Source organism: Haliotis asinina, chromosome 13 (genome assembly GCF_037392515.1).
Source record: "Haliotis asinina isolate JCU_RB_2024 chromosome 13, JCU_Hal_asi_v2, whole genome shotgun sequence".
NCBI lineage: Eukaryota > Metazoa > Mollusca > Gastropoda > Lepetellida > Haliotidae > Haliotis > Haliotis asinina.
The window spans coordinates 1,496,464-1,516,306 of NC_090292.1; the positions used below are offsets into that span (position 1 = coordinate 1,496,464).

At 42.2% G+C, this 19,843-nt stretch overlaps 1 protein-coding gene and 1 pseudogene across 1 annotated transcript; both read right to left on the reverse strand.

Annotated features, from left to right (window-relative positions):
• The window catches only part of LOC137260319 (sodium-coupled monocarboxylate transporter 1-like), a 220,105-nt pseudogene extending 219,116 nt beyond the window's left edge, over positions 1–989 (reverse strand).
• An 8,164-nt stretch (positions 990–9,153) lies between these two features.
• LOC137260479 (mucin-2-like) lies at positions 9,154–18,511 on the reverse strand. Its single transcript, XM_067798145.1, has one exon. It carries the CDS (start codon positions 18,508–18,510, stop codon positions 10,375–10,377), a length of 8,136 nt encoding a protein of 2,711 aa, XP_067654246.1. The 5' UTR covers position 18,511; the 3' UTR covers positions 9,154–10,374.
• Positions 18,512–19,843: the final 1,332 nt, after the last annotated feature.

The window sequence follows — 19,843 nt, forward strand, 5'->3', positions numbered from 1 at the left end:
CACCTTATGAAAAGTAAAGCAATTTACCGATCATCAAACATTTTTTTCGTCGAGTTTCCACTGGCAATTGTACATTTTCCTTGTGTCTTTGCTGTTAATATTCCCTAATAAACCAGAAACGTCAAAATCAGTGGCGCTGCAGAAACATTTAGGGACGGTCCTTAGCTCGCGAGGCCGAGTAAAACCTTTTGGATCCATTGCCTTCGTCTTCTGTAGGTCCTTCTGGTCGACAGCTTCCCCATTCATTAACACTATCATCTTTCAGAAAATATCATTCAGCAATTTCTAGTTTATATTTTGTTATAAATGAAGACTAGTCAGTCACTAGAGTTAAATTGAACTCTTTAACTAAGTTTGTTAGTTGTAACATGTTTGTTTGCTGGGAATTACTTTCATTGTACCTTACATGTAAAAGCCTAAACGCTTTCTGATCAGGACCCACACATTTTTATAGTTCTGGGCCTAGATTTTCGAAACTCTCTTAGCGCTAAGATAGTCGTAAGTTAATGTTAATGTATGGCACTTACGACTATCTTAACGCTAAGAGAGCTTCGAAAATCTAGGCCCTGGGCCTTAAGGCCTGCAGCTTTTCAGGCTTACGGTGAAGCGCTGGCACTCTGCGACAGACGTAACTATTGCCACTTTACCTCAAATGAGCTTGTATACTTCAGTGGATAGAGAAGAGGAACGTACAGCACTGTAGACACAACAATGGCTCCAATCATCCCGAACGTGTCCAAATAGTACTGCGTCCCTTCTCGATACATCTCGGCTGGAGTTCCCAGAATCAAGATGGCCGACATGAAGGACACCAGGATGGAAACGGCGAGCGGCACAGTCTTCATCTGTCTTCCCCCCATCAGAAACTCACTCGTTGTTGCCTGTTTTTGTGAAAATGCATAGAAAATTCCAATTCCTGCAGACACGAACAGCATCAGAGCAAATACAACGTAATCGGCAGCACCAAACACCATTTCCCGAGATTCCATTGTGACTGACAGGGTCATTCAACAACCAAACGTATTCTGATACGATTGTGATTCTTTCTTTATGCACACCATCTACACTAGTAAACAGTGGGTGGAAGACCCCGGATGTGATCACGTGATACCGCTGCAATAAGGAGGATGGGAGCAGGCTTCATGGGTCTGTACGCAGCACGCCCTCATGTGCATATTTCCCTAAATTATCGATACTTTTTAACTCACACGCACAGCTGGAGATGATGAGACTGTTGATTTAATTACGGTGAACTATTCATGTTGAGTTGTAATAATTATCTTAAAAGACTTTGCGAAAGTGTCTTTTAAAAGATCTTAAAGCAGAATGCACGTGCGAGTTATGACAACCATGATAAATGATAAAAAGTGTTAAATGGCAATCAACATTTTGTCGAAAATAGGAACTGTCGAGATGAAATGTTGCCATAGCAACGTGTCCATGTTAGTTTTCAGATTGGAGAGCCCAGTCTGCAGGTTCAAGTCACTTCACGTATGTTAGTGAGTGAGTGAGTTATACGCAATTGTCAGCATTCTTCGAGCTACATTGTGGCGGTCTATAAATAATGGAGTCTGGATCATACAATCCAGTGATCAACAACATGAACATCCATCTGCGGAATAGGGTATTGATTATATGTGTCAACCAAGTCAGCGAGCCAGACCATTTTCGTGTACAGTCCCTGCAAAGATCGTTGATGAAATTGTGTGATTCATTTGGGGTTTTTATAGTCACATGTTTTGCACGTGAGAAACAATCACCGTTTAAAAAACCGTTCAAAATCAATGTTGGTCTACAGCATTCCAGAAACAATGTGCAACCCTAGAAAATGTTTGAGTTTACGTATGTGTACAATATTGCTTTCATTTTTGAATTTCATTTTGCGTTTCTTTTTTGAAGAATGTATTATTACATATTTTCATACAATGTTGTTGTTTTTCCACCGGGCCTTCTTTTGTTAGTTTGATAATTAACTGACATCTGCGGGATCTATTTGCTTTTGTGCTTATTACCAAACCACTCTGATTACAAAAAGACCCAGATATTTGCAATAAATATTAATCTTGAGGTGTATCTCATTTAGTACCCTTTTTTCATTTACGAAATAACACTGACATCATGTGTTTCTTTTTTGATTATCAACCGATAACTTTCATTTTTTATTATGACGTCCCGAAATACACAGCTGATTTTGTAATTTTACAATTGTGTCTGAAACTAGAAAAGTTGCATTAGCATTTCAGCCATATCCGGGAACATATGAGAACAATGTTTTTCATTACTAGCAATATTATAATACAATTCATTAATGAAAAATGATAATAACATTGGGCTTAGATAACATCCTTTTCTTAGTGCATAATCAAAATAATCTACAAAACCATCATCACAGCACACACAAATTTGTACATTAGACCTGACAACAGAAGACATGTCCCCTCGTAATCCAGTGTTTAGCAGACAATACCATAGATTACAACGATCAACAGAACCGAATGTTTGTGTGGTTTTAAATCGACGAAGGACTCATACAAATTCATATTTTAGGCTCGAAAGACAGTTTTGAACCATTGCATATAAGGTAAAAATGTTATCTGAAATAGAATATTCTTTTCGAAACCCAGCTTCTGGGACAAGATTATGTGTATTTGCCCCGTTTGTTCTTCTTCTGTATAATGTAGAATACTCTGACCAGAAGACTCTGTATGTACGTCAATCAGGTTTCCACTGTCCCAATAAACTGAACAAATTGTTGTGATAAGATAATTTAAGTGTTCACGTTCGATTCCTAAAGACTAGAAAGTATAGTTGATATGGGGAATGATTGCCGTCGACAAAAAGTTTGAAACAACAAACGTTGAACAAAAATGAAGCGTTGCATTGAATCTGTAAGCTGAAGTCTATGACTGGAGGTTCTGAAGAGCCACATCAATGGTTGTTTATAGTACGTTGCTTTAAGACACTATAAAGACGATTAGAGAATGGAAAGACTGACAGAAAATCAATCGCATAACGCCATTGGCTGTTTACAATGATTGGCATCGTGTGAGGTGGCAATGCACTTCAGCCACACAGACCATGGCCACCTCCAACCTATCAATACGATACAACAATACTGGGAGTGTTAATGGCAGACACACATCAAGTCGACCAGGAGTTAGCACCGCCGCCCAGGATCCTAGATCCGGTTAAGACATCTTTGTTCAAACATCACTACCACATCATCCACAATCAGCCAAATCCCTGAACTGCGTCAATTCTCCGACGAGACAGTTGACATCTGGCTATGGGAGGTCAGACCTTTTGCCACAAAAGCAGTTCAATGTCACTTCTTTCCCTTCACCAACGTCAACGGTTATCACTATGACAATGCTTGAACTCACGCTGCACGTGTTCGACAGGACTTCCTCTCCCAAAGCAGTATTCACATATTAGCTTGGCCTTCTCGGTCACAGGATTACGCCCCCACTTAACATCTATGGGATATTCTTGATCGACACTTCTTGATCGACACCTCAGATTTTGCAAATACTTCAGAAAGGGTAACAAAACATTCCTCAAGGCAGTATTCGACATCTCCTTTCTTCTGTGGGTCACCGCTGCCAAGCTGTTATCGATGCAATGGTGGTCACACCAGATACTGATATTTCACTCTGACCAAGTGATTTTAATATATCTCTGTGGTTTTACCAAACACTAATACCATAATTATGTTTTTTGAAACTTGGAAAGCGATGGTTCTGCAGTAAGTGAGCAATGGTGTCATGTTTGAATCAGTTATACGTACTCAGTAACTCAAACCAACGTGTACTTTCTTAAAGAGTATTAAAGGAACTAGTGAGATAGAAAGGATTCTTTGAAGGCCGGGGACTCATTTCACAAAGCAACCTGAACTAAAGGTTAACTCCCATTCTTTAACATTGCACTAAGACTACCTAAGTCTGAGGTAACCTCAGTGCAGTGTTACAACATAGGAGTTAAGGTTAACCTTAGTAAAGGTTGCTTTTTGAAAGGAGCATCTGTTTGTAGGATCTGACCCTGATGACAAGGAGAAGACCCCAGGTTCAGGATATGTCAGCAGTACACGATGTTGATGATGATGCATACTGTTGTCACTGTTGACAACGACGGTGGGCAGATTAAATGTACTGTAGGTGTGGAGGGCAGCGATTAGTATCCATTTGTACTGACGTGTCTTTTTACTGGTCTCACTATTCTTGAAAACAATGATAGACATTGAATCCATGTTAATCAATACACATAATGTACTGGAGTTACGGTTTTAATCCTACCACAGTATTTCGTTCATGGTGTTGGCATTGTGACTTTAGCGCTACGCCAGGATAAAGGCCAATTTTTTCCACTGAAGTTATACTCTTTGAGGTACCCCAGTGTTAAGATAAGTTATTGTAGAGGAGCTACAATCAGCGCAAAGACCTCTAGGAGCAGTGATCACGACCAGGCTGGTTTGATTTGATCGTTTGGTTTGTTGTTCAAGCCGCACTCAGCAATATTCCAGCTGTATGTCAGCGGTCTGTATATCAACAGATCAACTACGGTCCAGTCATCAACAGTATGAATATCAATCTACTGAAATGGGATACGATACCTTTCCCTTACATTTTTTCATATTTTCAGACATAATTTCTACGTGTTACCAAACTGTTACGAAACTTCTGGCACACTACATGTCTTCACTTGTAGTTAGTTCATGCTTGTGAATCTGACTAACGTTAAACATCATATTGGCATACTAAACTCTCCATTTGATATGCTCCCTTTGCAGCCGCAAGAACTTGATTGTCAGAGTCCTTTTTGTTCTTTTTCGAATATTCGTTGTAAATACCATTTGGAAGGATACTGAGTCGGTACATTTTGTAAACAATTAATATCTCTACTGAATGAAGGAAAAGATAACTGAATTTAATGAATAATACCTGGGTTTGGAATAGAAGTAGTCAAGGCCACCCTTCTTCTTCATTTTCATTTCCTATTCTTTTTTTTCACACGCAATCACCCTGTTGTTTTGTGTTCAGATTTTTTCCTTTTGTGTGTGTGTGTGTGTGTGTGTGTGTGTGTGTGTGTGTGTGTGTTGATGATACCAGTTTTTGTTTATAAATATTTGAAAACATATGAATTTTGACAACGGATCCGTAACTCGATTGTTGGAGATTGGAATTTGGTTCTTGATCCTGGAAAACTACAAAAAATGTATTAACATTTCCAAAGACCAGAGATACAGCTTCAGACAAAATTCAATTCTTAGATCTTACTGATAGCTGACAGAACTACATCCGGATTTATGTAATCACCACTGGTGGAAAAATGCAATCCCGGGACAGCAAGCAAGCTGGACTTTTTACATTTCTGTCAATCGTCCACGTCTGTCTAGAAAACAGACCCCTCGGCAATTAGTTTTCCCTTCTCAAGCACTATTAAAATATAGGAAGGGGTTACTGGAAGTGCAATGCCTCTTTAATCTTACATTCTGAATAAACTGATTTAGTTCGATCATTCTTAAGTGAGAATACTCAGATACTCAATCTAAAGTTGAGAAAGTGAATGGCTCAGATATCAAACTTTGTGATAGATGACAACTTATTAGAGGCTTTTTAAGAATGAGAGGCTAAAATCACAAATTCAGCTTAGAAACAGAATAATTTTATGGTATGAAGAAGGGGACAAAACCAACAAGATTTTATGGTATGAAGAAGGGGACAAAACCAACAAGATTTTATGGTATGAAGAAGGAGACAAACCAAGAAGCTTTTATGGTATGAAATAAAAATGATATCCGGACATAAAAAAACGATTATGACAGATGAGGATGAAGAACCTATTGACAATGATCATTTTCTTCTGATAAGAATTTAGAAAACGAGATCACCTCAACAATGAGTCACCATCTGAGAGACCAGTTGGAAAAGGAAATAGACATGGAGCATAAGGAGTAACAAACGACCCAGAATAGATAGATTTCCAACTCATTTCCTTAAATGTTTTAGAAAGAACATAAGGTGTGACTTATTAAAGATGCTTCAAGAAGAACGAAATGTGTTTTTACCATGAAGAGAGGGTTGTCACTTGTATACCTAGAGCTAATAACATTAAGACCTTACAGAAGAACTGGCGACCAGTTTCCTTACTTAATGTGCGGTATGAAATTTTAAGTGCATGTACTTCTCATCGGGTATTAGCTGACAACTACGCTTGTTTCATTGACACAAATAACCCCATTTCTAACTGTCAAAAGAATGAAGCAAAATACAAGGGTATTAGGTTATATTATGTTAGAAACTAAGAAAATAGATATGCCAGGTTTTACTCATTTTTGTTCATTTCGGAAACGCATTTGACAACTTTTCCAAAGATTAACTATTCCATTAAATTTGGTTTTGGTCCACAGATTATACGCTGGATTAATGTCCAAACTCGACACATCTGCATGTGTTATTCAGAATGGACATCCGCTTGAGTTCTTCCCAAATCAACACGGTAGTAGGCTCCCCTTTCTCCGTACTTATTCCATTTCGTTTACTGAAATCCTAGTGTACTGTAAGTGGTGGTCAGGAATACAAATTAGGTCATGCTAAGTTATGTTTTGGATGGTTCAAATGGAAACATATATGGTGCTATAGACACTAAATACTAATGCCAGGACTAAGGATGACCATACATAAGACAAAAACAATGTAGTTAGGCTCAAAAGCAGATTGCGGAAATATACTTGTCAAGGTTTTAATACTGAATGGCAAAAGAATCAAACTGAATTGTTGGGAATTCGGTTCATTTCTAACACATGTATAGGTTATCAATACAAAGAAAATGTTGGAAGATATCAATAGCCTACTGCCAACGTTGAGTCAAAGGCAGCTGATCTTGATAGGCAAAAATATTGTTATTAATACACCCTTGAGGAAATATTTTTGAAATGACAAAAATGACACAATCAACCGGCACACTTTTCAGTTTGTTGCAAAAATGATTACAAGACGGTGTTCTATGCTTGACTAATGTTACAACGATTGCTAATACCATGAAATTATCTACATTCGTGCTATATCCCAGTAAACCATGCAACTTTCATTTAAGTCATATGCTAAAATATGGAGCAAAGTTTCAGAAAATACTTGCTAATTCTCTTTGGAAAGATGGTTTACTGACCACAAGTACTGTAGAAGCAGAGGGGATTAATAACATTTTACGTCAGCCCTTATGGTTGGAATCACTTTATTAGACACTTTGATAAAAGTGGAATTTTGATAATTAAGGGTTAGTGTGTTGAATATGGGTTGAAAATATTTGAGGATTGGAAACTTAAATTTGATATAAGGGTTACACATCAGTCCTCAAAGAATATAAACCCATATTCATCGCACAAACCCTTGTTATGTATGTTTCACCTCGACCTTGAAAAAAGACTAAACAAATATTATCACATAAACATCAGTGATCTTGATATACATTCTCTTCACCAGGATTTTATATCCTTAGAATTGTTTGAAGACTTTTCTACGATAACTTATTATCTGGGTACATTAATACTCACATTTGCCACAAATTTGAAACATTACTTGATTATACTGATTTTGAGTGGCATAGATCTATCATCTTTAATGTTTGCTGGAAGAATTTAAGATATGTGAAACCGTTTGATTTATTATGTGAAAATACTTATACTTTCTAGAATCAGCACGAAGAGTGGATTATGGGAAGTATTCAGGAAGTTAATTTACGAAAACTTTGATTATGTGTATCATTTTAGGTGAGAACCCAGCGTATTAAATCGTGTCTGCGAAGAGACATATTTATACTTATCTTACATCACCTATAACTGCCGTTTTCTGTCTGGATGAGGGCTTTTCTATGAATTTGAATATTTATTTGGTTAGTGGTAGTAATTTAATATCTCGAATAGCATTAAATCACTTATGATGTACAGATCCATGGAAGGGTGATAACTCTTTTATCTTGTCGTCTGAAAAATATATAGGATGGCTACAAGAAGATGAGTACACGTGCTTAAAAGAATTCGGAATTAACATTGAAGTGGTCAATAAGATGTTGTTCACTGGTCCCTTGAGGCGTGTGTGTTAATGTACCTTCGCTGTGCGTTTATGTTCACCTCGCCTCTCGGACTAGGGTAACATAAACATTGACGTTACATCAACCCATGTTCACCTCGCCTCTCGGACTAGGGTAACATAAATATCGACGTTACATCAACCCATGTTCACCTCGCCTCTCGGACTCGGGTAACATAAACATTAACGTTACATCAACCCATGTTCACCTCGCCTCTCGGACTCGGATAACATAAACATCGACGTTACATCAACCCATCTTCCCCTCGCCTCTCGGACTAGGGTAACATAAACATTGACGTTACATCAACCCATGGTCCCCTCGCCTCTCTGACTCAGGTAACATAAACATTGACGTTACATCAACCCATGTTCACCTCGCCTCTCGGACTAGGGTAACATAAACATTGACGTTACATCAACCCATGTTCCCCTCGCCTCTCGGACTCGGGTAACATAAACATTGACGTTACATCAACCCATGTTCCCCTCGCCTCTCGGACTCGGGTAACATAAACATTGACGTTACATCAACCCATGTTCACCTCGCCTCTCAGACTCGGGTAACATAAACATTGACGTTACATCAACCCATGTTCCCTTCGCCTCTCGGACTCGGGTAACATAAACATTGACGTTACATCAACCCATGTTCACCTCGCCTCTCGGACTAGGGTAACATAAACATTGACGTTGCATGAATACATATAATAATAACAATAATAAAAATAGAGAAAGATTTGACATCTCAATGACTTCAATTTATCCCCCTGTTGGTTTCGATTACAAGTTAGAAATGAGGTTCCCCTTCTATTTTCGAGGAGTATATGTGTTGATGCTGAATTGTAGTGGTGCGGACACACCTTAAACCAAAATGACGACAGTGCTGGGATTCTGGGTTCGAACGTGCGATCCTTCATGCCTGGCACTTTAGTCATTGTAACTTGGTGTCGGGAATATAGGCAGTAGAAGAAGACTATACGACCCTCCGGACCCAGCCAACCCATGACAGAAGTAGGATACAATCATTATATATGATATTTATTCAAACTCTGAATCTGTGCTCACTCTGTGTTAAAACATAGGAGTTATACTTTACTACCGCGCACTTGAATGTGTAATATGTCAAGTATGTTCGTAAATATAGCATATTGATGGCAAGGAGGAATGTGATAATGACTAGCGTAATTTTGCTCATCGTTAAATCACATATTCGCCAAGAAAGCTCTACAATGTCCTGCCAAAACACATCTCTCTTACTGGACAGAACACATAAGCAATACGATCTTTTCTGAATAATCCCATAATCTGCCTGTCAATAATGTGTCACCTTGCCTGATAAGATTTGAGCGTATACCAATTTCTTTGTTGTGTTGTCTATTGAGCTGCCTGGTGTGCCTATAACTATATTCTCTTCCTAGATACTCATGGAGATTTCTGTTGAATGTGAAACTAGTTTTGGCGACTTTGAATGTCAATGCACAAACATTTCAGTTGTGTTTCCAGTCCATGTTTTGTGTCAGGGAGCCTTTTAACGAGTGTCCAGTTTTGGAAAAAATGAGACTATCCTGCCAACTAATTTAACTTATCGTGTTCCTATACATGAATCATCAAACATTTGATGAAAAGTGTCATTATCTATATATTAGGTGTAACGTTTTCACAGCAATGTAACATACAAGCACATTAACAGACACGTCACACAACATGACGGCTCAGCCACATGATCATCAACACCATCAAACCCGTCACTTGAAACAACTTGCCAGTTATCACAAGAGTCTTTTTAAACATCTTAAAAGCCATCAAAAGTGTCTCCTGAAACACCTTGACAGCAATCACAAGTGCCTCCTGAAACATCTAGACAGCCATCCCAAATGTCTCCTGAAACACCTTGACAGCCATCACAAGTGTCTCCTGAAACACCTTGATAGTGATCACAAGTGTCTCCTGAAACATCTTGACAGCCATCACAAGTGTCTCCTGAAACATCTTGACAACCATCATAGGTGTCTTCTGTACCATCTTATCAACATTCACAAATGTCTCCTGAGACATCTTGACAGTCAGTCACAAGGGTACCCTCTCACATCTTGACAACCAATCACAGATGTCTCCTGCAACATCTTGACAGAGACGGAATCACGGGTGCCTTTATCCAACACTTTAACAACACTTTATCTTTACTTTAGACCCTTTCTGAGAAACGATGAAAGTCTTGAAAACAGCAAAATAATTCTTGCAGCAAAGCTGATCCTTTGGCAACTGTTTCATCATGCGTACACTTGCTTCATCTGTCCTCACTCCTGTCAGGTCTCTGTAGGGGCACAGGGATACACCTGCAGGAGCAGAGCGGGGTGTCACATGTTCCGTCCAGAGAACAGCGAGACTGACACATGGTCCACATACGCGAAAACCGAGAACCACCCGAGAACGTCCTCCGGGGAAAACATTCAACAATTTCACCTTGTGGGCACACCTCTGATTCTGTAGCTTTTGGCGTAGTTGGCGTTGGTACACTCGAAGATGAGGTTGTTGTTGTGGACTGAGTCATTGTTGTGGTTGTTGTCTTGACAGGTGTCGTCGGTGGTGTTGTGGTTGCCGTTGGAGGTTGACTCGATGCCGTGGTCGTTGTTGCGTTGGAGTTGGCGGTTTCAGAAAGTCCCGCGTCCTGCATGAGGCCGAAGTCCACCAGAAGGTTCCTCAGGGCGTCTATCACTCCATGTTGTTGAATCAGTAGCATATCGGACACAGTGGTGGTGGCGACAGTGGTGGAGGTTGCAGCATTAAATGCAGTCTTTGTAGTTGCAGTTGCAGTATCATCAGTGTCATGATCTGCTGGTGTAAGAACTGTTGGTGTTGTTGAAGTGGCTGGTGTAGCAGTTGTGGATGTTGTAGTCGTGGTGGGTGCGACAGTTGGGGATGTAGTTTTTGGTGTGGTAGTTGTTTTTGTTGTTTTTGTGGTTGGTGAAGTGGCCGTTGGTATTGTTGTAGTAGGTGTGGTAGTTGTGGGTGTTGTAATGATTGGTGCGGCAGTTGTTGGTGTAATAGTTCTTGGTTTGGTAGTTTTTGGTTTGGTAGTAGTTGATGTGGTGCTTGTTGGTGTGGTAGTTGTTGGTGTGGTAGTAGTTGGTGTGGTAGTTGTTGGTGTTGTAGTAGTTGATGTGGTAGTTCTTCGTGTTGTAGTGGTTGGTGTGGTAGTTGGTGTTGTGGTAATTGGTGTGGTAGTAGTTGGTGTTGCAGTAGTTGGTATTGTAGTGGTTGGTGTGGTAGTTGTTGTTGTTGTAGTTGATGTGGTAGTTGTTGGTGTGGTAGTTGTTGGTGGTGTAGTAGTTGGTGTGGTAGTAGTTGGTGTGGTAGTTGTTGGTATTGTAGTGGTTGGTGTTGTAGTAGTTGGTGTTGTTGTAGTTGGTGTTGTCGTAGTTGGTGTTGTAGTAATTGGTGTGGTAGTAGTTGGTATTGTAGTGGTTGGTGTGGTAGTTGTTGTTGTTGTAGTTGTTGTGGTAGTTGTTGGTATTGTAGTGGTTAGTGTGGTAGTTGGTGTTGTTGTAGTTGATGTGGTAGTTGTGGGTGTTGTAGTTGGTGGTGTGGTAGTTGGTGTTGTCGTAGTTGGTGTGGTAGTTGTTGGTGTGGTAGTGGTTGTTGTGGTAGTTGGTGTTGTCGTAGCTGGTGTGGTAGTTGTGGGTGTTGTAGTTGGTGGTGTGGTAGTTGGTGTTGTCGTAGTTGGTGTGGTAGTTGTTGGTGTGATAGTTGGTGTTGTAGTTGATGTGGTAGTTGTGGTTGTTGTAGTGATTAGTGTGGTAGTTATAGTCGGTGGAGCTCGATTTGTGGGTTTTGCAGTGGTTGGTATGGTAGTTGTAGGTGTTGTTGTAAGTGTTGTAGTTGTTGCAGTAGTTGGTGTGGTAGTTGTTGTTGTTACAGTTGTTGGTCTGGTAGTTGTTGTTGCAGAAGTTCTGGTAGTGGTTGGTGTTGTTGTAGTTGGTGTGGTAGTTGTTGGTGTTGTAGTAGTTGGTGTGATAGTTGTAGGTGTTGTTGTAGTAGATGTATGTGTTGTAGTTGTCGGTGTTGTAGTAGTGGTGGCATTATTTCTGGGCGTTTTGGTAGGTGTTTGTGTTGCCCTAGTGGTTGGTGCGGTAGTTGTAGGTGTTGTTGTAGTGGTTGGTGTTGTAGTTGTGAGTGTCGTAGGTGTTGTTGTGGCAGTTGTAGATGAAGTAGTTGTTTCAGGTGGGGTCGACGGTGGCCGAGCACCTGCCTGCGTTGTTGGAGAAGGACCTGCATGTACACTGATTGCCTCAGCATAAGCAGCTGCTTTTGAAAAAGGTGAAGGAACAGTATGGGCAGTAAGAATCGTAGTGCGTGTAGTTGGTGCACGAAGTGTAGCAGTCGTTGTAGATGTACTAGATGTAGATGTACTAGTTGCAGATGCTGAAGGTCTAACAGCAGTAGTTGTAGATGTGCGAGCTGTTTTTGTGGTATTAATTGTTGCAGTTGGGGCAGTGGTGCCTTGTGAAGCTGCTGAGATACTGGTCGCAGGTGCATGGGTAGCAGTACTTTTAGTTGTTGTAGGTGTAAGTGTTGCAGTGAATGTAGCTACTGTCGTTGGTTTAGTTGTAGTAGTAATAGTAGTGCTTGTAGTTACAACTGTACTGGTTGTTGTAAGCGGAAGTATAATTGTTGTTAAAGATGTCGCTGTGTTGGAGGTAACAGTGGTTTTAGATGCAGCAGAAGTAGTCGCTGAACGTGTAGTGGTTGTGGTACTTAGTGTGGGTGTAGCAGTCGTAGATGCAGGTGAAGTAGTGAATGTAGTGAAGGTTTTGGATGCAGCAGCACTGATAAGTGTTGGCATCAATGCAGGCGTTGTCGATGTGGTTTGTGGAGAAGCAGTCCAGGAAGATGATGTAGGTTTTGTGAAAGTGGTAGTTGTAGGTGAATGTGTACTAGCTGCGGGGATTGTTGTTACAGAGTCTGGATCAAACCTTAGCCTTTGTCTGCTCACGGAGGAAGGAGCACCAGCATTGGAATCTCTGAATCCAGGCAATATGAAGCCATGCGTATTTGTCATTAATATGCCTCCCAGCACATGGGGATTACTACTTGGAGAGATTTTGTTTAGACTGGGAACCTTCAGCATGTTGTTTTCTTTCGGGCTTTTTCTGACGTGTTTGAATGATCCAAGAGGAGTCTGATGTGGAGTATAAATGCGTGAAGCTGCAGCATGACGGTTTGTTGACAGACTCTTCGCACTCAGCCATGATAAAGGTGTCAAAGTGTTGAAGCTGATGGGGGCACCATCTGATGGTTTACTCAGGATGAAACTTTTCCTATTACTCAGGTCGAACATCACGAATGGAGGACTTCCTGGAACATGCTGTACAGGATTTGAAGACGATTTGGTTGAAGCAAAACCAGTTGGCTGGAATCCCGGCGAGCCATACCTATTGTTGGATACTAGAGAAATACTACTAATGGAAGTTTCAGTCTGGTTTGGTGTTGACGAGGAGAAGGTAGATTGTGTGGTTTGAGAAGTTGAAGGGACTGAAGTGGACCTTGTAGACATTGATGAGACGTATAAAGGGCTTATAGATTCAAAATTTACTAGAAGGGCTGCTGGAGTTGAAGATGCCGTTGAGATATGCGTTGAAGTAACAGTTGGAGTAGCTGATGTTGTTGACGCTGAAGCAGGGGTTGGAGTAGCTGACGTTATGGACGTTGAAGAAGAGGTTGGTATAGGTTTTGGTACAGACGTTGAAACAATGGTTCGGGAACCTGTTGGTACAGACGTTACAGCAATGATTTGAGTAGCTGTTGGTACAGACGTTGCAGCAGAGGTTCGGGAACCTGTTGGTACAGACGTTGCAGCAGGGGTTCGGGAACCTGTTGGTACAGACGTTGCAGCAGGGGTTCGGGAACCTGTTGGTGTAGATGTTGCAGCAGGGGTTCGGGAACCTGTTGGTACAGCCGTTGAATCAGTGTTTGTAGAAGATGTTAAGGAAGTTAAAGGCGTCCCTGAGGCAGGCGTTGTGCTAGGTACCAATGAAGTCGGCTGAACAGTTTTTGAGAACAGATGTGAAAGTATTTCTGTAGTTGCTGAATCCGTAGAAGTTACTATATTAGATTCTGACTTTCTGGTTGTTGTTGTGCTACCTCTTGCTGTTGAATCATGTGTCGTGGGAGATAGTGTTATGAAGTTTGGAGAGGCTGTTGCATCAGTTAGCATAGAAGACTCTGATGACATCGTTTGTACAGTTATGTCTGGGGATGACAACACTGTTTTTGAAGCCGTCGTCACCACTGTTGCAAATCTTGAGGCAGTTGACGTATGGGCGCCCGCCTTCTGGTCTGTATGAGGTATAATTTTGGATGATAAAGCCGGAAATTTTTGTGAAGATGATGACGCCAGCGTTGTTGGTGAGGATGTAATGCCAGATGTGGTAGGTGGAGAGGTGGAGAAAGATGAAGATGCTGATGGAGGTGTTGACCCGGAAGCGACTGGAGTATATACTGACACTGTATGTTCAGACACAGATGCAGGTGGTTGGGGTGAAGTGGTAGGTGAGGTAGAATTTCCTGATGAGCCTGAAAATGCACGGTGTGTAGATTTATAAAGCAGAGATTCCATGCCGTGTGTCATCCTGACAGTGACTGGGCGCTCATGTTGAACTCCTTCTACTAAATCATTCCTAACAGCTGATGGCATCACCAGGGACACGGGTACAGTGGTTTCAGTATTCAAGCTCTGCTGAAGACTGATGTTTTGCATAAGCATTAGTTTAAGTTTTCTGAACAATTCTGCCTTTTGGACTGTCAATTGTGGACTGACAGTTATATTTCTGTTACCTGGAGGAATGACAGTTGTGGGAATTTGATCAGTGACATCTGGATGGCTTGTGGGTTTCTTGAGCTCTCTTTTAGGAACGTCGTTTCCAGAGGAGGCTATATCTCTTCTACCTAACACTGTATCAGACGCAGTGGGTGCAACACTCTGCCTTGTAGTGGAACCTGTTGACGTTATTCCACCTAAGGTTGACATCTCAGAAGAGGGCAACACTGTGTCAGCAGTAGCCTGTTGTGTGCTCATCAGGCGTGTAGATGATTCAGTCATGGTATGATCGATGAACATTTTCTTCAGCTTGAGTAAAAGCTCCATCTTCTTCTGTTTACGTGTAAGAACTTTAGTGGTGTCTGAATTAGACATGTCGGTTGTTACCTTCGCTAGTGTACTTGGGAAAGCTGGGGTGTCTGAATAAGGTATGCTGCTTGTTACCTTCGCTAGTGTACTTGGGAAAGCTGGGGTGTCTGAATAAGGTATGCTGCTTGTTACTTTTGCTAATGTACTTGGGAAAGCCGTCGATGTTGGGAGAACACCTAAACGAGGGTGGAATGCTGTCATATTGTCTTGCCATACATTGTCCGACATATTTGGCTTTGGTGTTGTATTTGAAGTTCGAGTCTGCTCTTTGTATGTGATTACATGTGGTGTGGAGGCCACGCCTGGTAACTCCGAGTCCACCTGATGACGGAGTTCAGATGAAGTGTTTGGTGTTTGGTTTCCAGAATGCACATCCTGCTTCCTGTTTGCTTCAGTGGTCAAATTGCTTAAAATCATTTCTCGGAGTAAGTTGAGAAGCTCCATCTTCCTCTGGTTCACACTGACGGTATTAATCAGCGATGTCGATGGTACATTTCTTGTAGATGATGATGTAGTTGAACTCGAAGCTGACGTTGTAGTTGTACTCGTTGGTATAAATGAAGTTGAGTCAGTCGATATCATTGTGGATGTCTCACTGGATGTCTCACTTGGAGCCTTCGTCGTAGCTGCAGTTGTAGATGACATGGCTGTAGTCGTACTGGGAGCCTTCGTCGTAATTGCAGTTGTAGAAGACATGGCTGTAGTCGTAATGGGAGCCTTCGTCGTAGTTGCAGTTGTAGATGACATGGCTGTAGTCATACTGGGAGCCTTCGTCGTAGTTGCAGTTGTAGATGACGTGGCTGTAGTCGTACTGGGAGTCTTCGTCGTAGTTGCAGTTGTAGATGACATGGCTGTAGTCATACTGGGAGCCTTCGTCGTAGTTGCAGTTGTAGATGACGTGGTTGTAGTCGTACTGGGAGCCTTCGTCGTAGTTGCAGTTGTAGATGACGTGGTTGTAGTCGTACTGGGAGCCTTCGTCGTAGTTGCAGTTGTAGAAGACATGGCTGTAGTCGTAATGGGAGCCTTCGTCGTAGTTGCAGTTGTAGATGACGTGGCTGTAGTCGCACTGAGAGTCTTCGTCGTAGTTGCAGTTGTAGGTGACATTCCTGTAGTTGTACTGGGAGCCTTCGTCGTAGTTGCAGTTGTAGATGACGTGGCTGTAGTCGCACTGAGAGTCTTCGTCGTAGTTGCAGTTGTAGATGACATGGCTGTAGTTGTGCTGGGAGCCTTCGTCGTAGTTGCAGTTGTAGATGACGTGGCTGTAGTCGTACTTGGAGTCTTCGTCGTAGTTGCAGTTGTAGATGACATGGCTGTAGTTGTACTGGGAGCCTTCGTCGTAGTTGCAGTTGTAGAAGACATGGCTGTAGTCGTAATGGGAGCCTTCGTCGTAGTTGCAGTTGTAGATGACGTGGCTGTAGTCGCACTGAGAGTCTTCGTCGTAGTTGCAGTTGTAGATGACGTGGTTGTAGTCGTACTGGGAGCCTTCGTCGTAGTTGCAGTTGTAGATGACGTGGTTGTAGTCGTACTGGGAGCCTTCGTCGTAGTTGCAGTTGTAGATGACGTGGTTGTAGTCGTACTGGGAGTCTTTGTCGTAGTTGCAGTTGTAGATGACGTGGTTGTAGTCGTACTGGGAGCCTTCGTCGTAGTTGCAGTTGTAGTCACAACATTACTTAAAATCTTAGTGCCAGCATATGATGCATCTGTTTTGCTTGCAACGTTATTATAAAACATCTGTCTAAGTTTCAGGAAGAGCTCCTTTTTCTTTTTATTTCCCACCAGAGAAGTCAGTAGCCGAGAGACCGCTGTTTGTGACAGGGGAATAGTGGGTGTGTTCTTGAGGGCAAGGTCACGTGCGTTAAGTAGAACACTTCCATGACTATCAGTATTAACTCTTGCTTCATCAGTACTGTTTGAAGATGAAATATGTAACCCATCCATCAGCTGAGGTAGGGGCGATTGTCCGTGGTCAACCGTTTCGCCTGTGTCTGATTCAGCTCCTCTATTGACGTGCGTAGTAACTACAACACCATCCGTCTGAATTGGCAGGGGAGATTGTCTGTGAACAACTGTCCTGCTCGTGTCTGGCTCAGTACCTCTAAAGACATGTGTAGTAGTTTGGACACCATCCATCACCTGAGATGTCCGTTGTCTGAAATCAACGGTTCTGCCTGTGTCTGGTCCAGTACCTCTGTAGACGTGTGTAGTAGCTTGGACACCATCCATCTGCCGAGGTTGGGGCGATTGTCTGTGGTCAACGGTTCTGCCTGTGTCTGGTTCAGTAACTCTATTGGCATGTGTACCTGCTTGGACACCATCTATCTGCTGTGATGTGGATCCTCTGCTGTGATCAACAGTTCTGCCTCTGGCTGGTGCAGTACCTTTATGGGCATGTGTAGTACCTTGGACACCCTTTATCTGCTGAGGTAAGGGCGATTGTCGGTTGTCAGCTAATCTGCGTGTGTCTGATCCAATGCCCCTAAAAACATGTGTAGCTGCTTGGACACCATCCATCTGCCGCGGTTGGGGCGATTGTCTGTGGTCAGCTATTCTGCCTGTGTCTGGTTCAGAGCCTCTAAAGACATGTGTACCTGCATGGACATCATCTGTCTGCTGAGATGTGGATCCTCTGCTGTGATCAACGGTTCTGCCTGTGTCTGGTCCAATACCTCTATAGACGTGTGTAGTATCTTGGACACCATCCATCTGCCGAGGTTGGGGCGATTGTCTGTGGTCAACTATTCTGCCTGTGTCTGGTTCAGAACCTCTAAAGACATGTGTAGCTGCTTGGACATCATCTATCTGCTGAGATGCGGATCCTCTGCTGTGATCAACGGTTCTGCCTCTGGCTGGTACAGCACCTTTATGGACATGTGTAGTACCTTGGACACCCTTTATCGGCTGAGGTAAGGGCGATTGTCGGTTGTCAGCTAATCTGCGTGTGTCTGGTTCAATGCCTCTAAAGACATGTGTAGTCTCTTGGGCACGATCCGTCTGCTGAGGTTGGGGCGATTGTCTGAGACTATCCGTTGTGCTTGTGTCTGGTTCAGTACCTCTAAAGACATGTGTAGCTGGCTTAGTACCACTGGATACATGTAACACATCTGGTTGATGAAGACGACGAACCGCATCTTTCTGGTTCGTTGAAGACCTTGACCTTAAAGTCTGTAAAATCACTTGTGATCTGTTTGGTATGTTTTGCGTCAGGAAGTCTTTAACTCTTTCAGTGCCGTGACGCATTTGTTGCTCTGATAGCTGTCCGATTAATTCCTTATTTCTAAGTGCGTGTTGAGTACCATTTCTTTGCAAAGGTGGTTTAACCCATGCTTCATTGCGAGAGGGCGAACGTGGAACGTTAGTGCGATGTTGATTAAACCTGACACCTTCTGATGACATATGTCCATTAAACGTCGAGCCCATTCTTCCTGCTACGACTGGTATTGTTTGTGGGGACACACGAGATCCTAACATATTGATGCCGTGAATATTTCGTAACGTCATCGGTGCTCCAAGAGGGATGCGGACGTTCTGTGAAGAGCTCTTTGACCTCATGCTTGAATTCGACCTCGGGATTGTCAAAGCAGGTAGGTGTTGTTTGTGTGTTGTTTGTTTAGCTGATGTTTCACCTGTTGTATAGTTTGGTGACTGTGACATTGTAATCATGTCCTGCCCTCTAAGTGGGCCCATCTTTCTCTGATTCCAGGTCGCTTGTGTACTCTTTCCTTTCATGTCAAACTGGACACGTTGGTTTGTAGGGTTTTGGAAGTGACCTGTCCTGGCGGAAATACTGCCCTCGGCTGATTGGGTTGTGCTTCGAGAAAATGTATCCGTCACTGGTTGTGTACGTTCTTGAACGTTCACTCTGTTCTTTCTTCCTGCTGATGACGTGAACTGATTCATAGCCGGTAATGGCTTCATTCTGTCAGAAGAGTGTAATGTCGTTCTCTGTTGCATGTTGTTGAAAAATGGTGGGCTAGGCCCTATCATGGCAGGACGAATTATGCTTTCAGTCCCTCTTCTTGGAGACTGCATTGATATGTCAAGAGAATTTCCACGGTATTGTGAGGGTTTCCATTTGTTTCTTCTAAGTGCATTTGGTGGCTGACTTGATGCAAATTGTGAAGCCGTAGTATTGTTGTGATTTATTTGATTCACTTTGACTGTGTGATGTGCCTTCGTACCTCGGACTAATGATTGTTGTCTAGGTATCTGTTGGATGTTGTTCAAAACATTGCCATTGGATGTTTGCCTGTCAGGTAGCCCATTGTTTCCACTATTCCTTGTAGAATGCTGCACAGAACGTATGCTAAAGGGAATATCGTGTTGACGAGTAGTCTGCAGGCTATAGTTTCTCAAGTTGTTTTCTGTTTGATTTCTTGATGCATTTGGCCGGTGTGATAAAACACTGGGATTTTCCTGCCGTGTTTGATCTGTATGGAACGGAATGATGTGACTTTGAATAGACTTGATATTATTAGTAAAAGTACTGCTGTTGCTGCTTGTCTTGGACGATTTCTTCCTTCCTGAGACTGGCTCCTGTGATCTGAATACCTGTGGAGTGACATTCAAAACC

Coding starts and splice junctions, on each gene's coding strand:
- LOC137260479 (XM_067798145.1), bottom strand. CDS start 18,510: ATGCGTCACGGCACTGAAAGAGTTAAAGACTTCCTGACGCAAAACATA.